At 37.8% G+C, this 2,500-nt stretch overlaps 1 protein-coding gene across 2 annotated transcripts in view; it reads right to left on the bottom strand.

Moving 5' to 3' along the window:
• Positions 1 to 2,500, bottom strand: part of LOC122266299 (uncharacterized) — a 21,397-nt gene that overhangs the window by 8,774 nt on the left and 10,123 nt on the right. For both annotated transcript variants that reach the window (XM_043036004.2, XM_086542518.1), the window contains exons 14-18: positions 2,167 to 2,280; positions 1,860 to 1,973; positions 958 to 1,071; positions 665 to 775; positions 331 to 447 (exon numbers count right to left, since the gene is read on the bottom strand). In XM_043036004.2, coding sequence (XP_042891938.2) covers positions 331 to 447; positions 665 to 775; positions 958 to 1,071; positions 1,860 to 1,973; positions 2,167 to 2,280 — 570 coding nt within the window. The remainder of the gene's footprint in view (positions 1 to 330; positions 448 to 664; positions 776 to 957; positions 1,072 to 1,859; positions 1,974 to 2,166; positions 2,281 to 2,500) is intronic.

The raw sequence follows: 2,500 nt of genomic DNA, 5'->3' as shown, positions 1-2,500 counted from the left end.
GGAGTTGTAAGAAAGCTTCTGGAATATATTTTTCATTCGCAGTTTTGGAGCGTCATCACCTAGGTTAATTGTTAGGCTGTCAGAGATAATTGATTAATATTTTTCGTATATATTATCCTTTTCTGAGATAGAGATAACTGAAGACAGAATATATATATATATATATATATATATATATATATATATATCCTCCTTTGAATTGGTAGTATGTGCGTTAAGGTGCTAATGAAAAATAAATGTGAATCATGACGAGTTATACTGCAAATACAAGAAAGGGAAATGACATACTGTGCATATTGACCCTCCCCCCCCACCCCTTCAAGTACTTACAGCACATCATCTCATCAACACCGGAGTCACAGTCTCTATTTCCGTCGCAAATATTTACTTCTGGCAAACAAATGGATATCGATTCCACTTCACACAACACTCCACGTCGGCATCCACCTTAAGAGAAAAGAAGAGTTTAACTTATATTCAACTTATAATTAGACACACTACCAAGTCAATAATTTACCCAAGAATATGTTGATTGGCATGCATATATAACTCCAAGATACACTCAACCAGAGAAAATGAGCTTTTTTTTCTTCAATATCATGAACATCAGAACCTCAAAAATTCCAGAAAAAAACACAAAAAACATGGTGCTGGTCATGCTTACTACACTCCCTCTCGTCCTCGCCGCTGTCGCATTCTGGCTCGCCGTCGCAGCGCAAGAAGGCCGAGAGACACCGACCCTCGGGGCAGAGAAACGCGTCATCCACACACGCTTCTGTCATGGTAAGAACTCGAATGACGTCTCTACAGAGGATGTCCCAACGTCATTTACTCTTGGTATTAACATGGATTGAGATTCTAGGATAGGGTAAAGTTACTGAGACTTCTGAGGAACTTTTTGATGGAATGTCATGAATAAAGAGTCATGGTTTCTGTGAATGTGCCACTCGGGCTCACCGCAGTTCAGCTCGTCCTCATTTTCCTTGCAATCTCGCACGCCGTCACAGCGGAATGCCTCGTGCACGCATAATCCACTGTTGCACGCAAAGTAACCACGTGAACAATCTCCCACTGAAAGAAATTATTACGAACATATTAATAGATGTCAAGGAAAGCAAGATTTTTCTAAATCGAGATACTATCTCGTTTGTAATTAAGTAATACGTAATTTTAAAGTAAACAACAAATAAAATACTCTATATTCCTCTAAATAACAATATTGAATATTCAATTCTGAACATATCATAATCAAATACTCGATTTTCATTAATAACAGAAAAAAACACAAGCAACAGATGAATTCTGAATTTCAGGACCAGAATGTGATTTTCTAATTGCCAAGTACAAAGCTCATATCTCGAGAACAATCTAGGCTGTCGCGTGCATCACTGAGTTAAAATAAATGCGAACTAACGCTGATGAAAGATTTGTTTGGCAGATGTAAGACTAAAGAAGGAAAATATGCTGAGGTAAGATGACAAGGATGCCACTTCTTAATCATAGATGTCACCCACATCATTTGTGAAAATATAAGATAACAAGACTCTAGTAGGAAAAATGAACTGGTTGCTGAATACAGTAGTTATCGTATTTATAAGGAAAATAGATAGGGTGCAGAAATTAAAAGTGTAATATTGCCATAACTAATGTATGCTACCAACAACCACATACGGTTCAGAAATCATGAAATCTAACAAAGCAATTAAGAAAGAATCATGAAGTTAGTAGGGAAAATGCATCGGATGAAGAATTAAAAGATAATCAAATAAATATAGAAAACAATGATGGGATAGAGGAGAAAGCAGTGATCATATGAAGATAATATTGAATGTTTCGCTCGCACACAGGACATCACTCACCGCAATTGTACTCGTCGCTGCCATTTGAACAGTGATGAGTCTCGTCACACACGTAGTGCTCGTGGATACAACGGTTGTCCTCTTTGCAATGGAAACGCCGGGGTGCACAGGACTCTAAGAAGTTAAACAAGTTGGGGTAAAGTTTAATTGTTGTCGTAAAATAATAGAATGTTGCGAAGTCGGGATCTATTCCTGATTTCAATAGGCTTTAAACAGATAGGGAAATTTAGCAACGGATCATCATAGAGCAAACCTTTAATAAGCCTTGACTGCACTGTATAATAACCCGAATGATAACCATACTGACCACAGTCTTCTTCGTCTTCTCCAGTAATACAGTCCTCTACTGCGTCACAAATAAAACTTTTGGCGATACATAGACCATTATTGCACTGAAACTCCTCGCTGCTACATCCTTCACCTGGCGATAAGAGGTGTTCCGATTAACTATTTTGTGATACCTGTGTCTCGACGGTGACGTGCCTGTTGCCTTTTTTGAAGTTGATAAATTAGTTTGTAGTTACATAATGGTTACTCCGTTTAATGTAGATTTATTTTTCCGTAACCGAGCCTAGATATATAGTAGACATGGACGGTGACTCCCAGTTGTAACTGGTTTTATGTCTTTATCATATAAAAGG

The sequence above is a fragment of the Penaeus japonicus genome, unplaced genomic scaffold (genome assembly GCF_977035675.1).
Source record: "Penaeus japonicus unplaced genomic scaffold, GWHDUDI00000001_assembly GWHDUDI00000012, whole genome shotgun sequence".
NCBI lineage: Eukaryota > Metazoa > Arthropoda > Malacostraca > Decapoda > Penaeidae > Penaeus > Penaeus japonicus.
The sequence above is the reverse complement of the archived record's forward strand: the minus strand, read 5'-3'. Positions and strand labels throughout refer to the sequence as shown.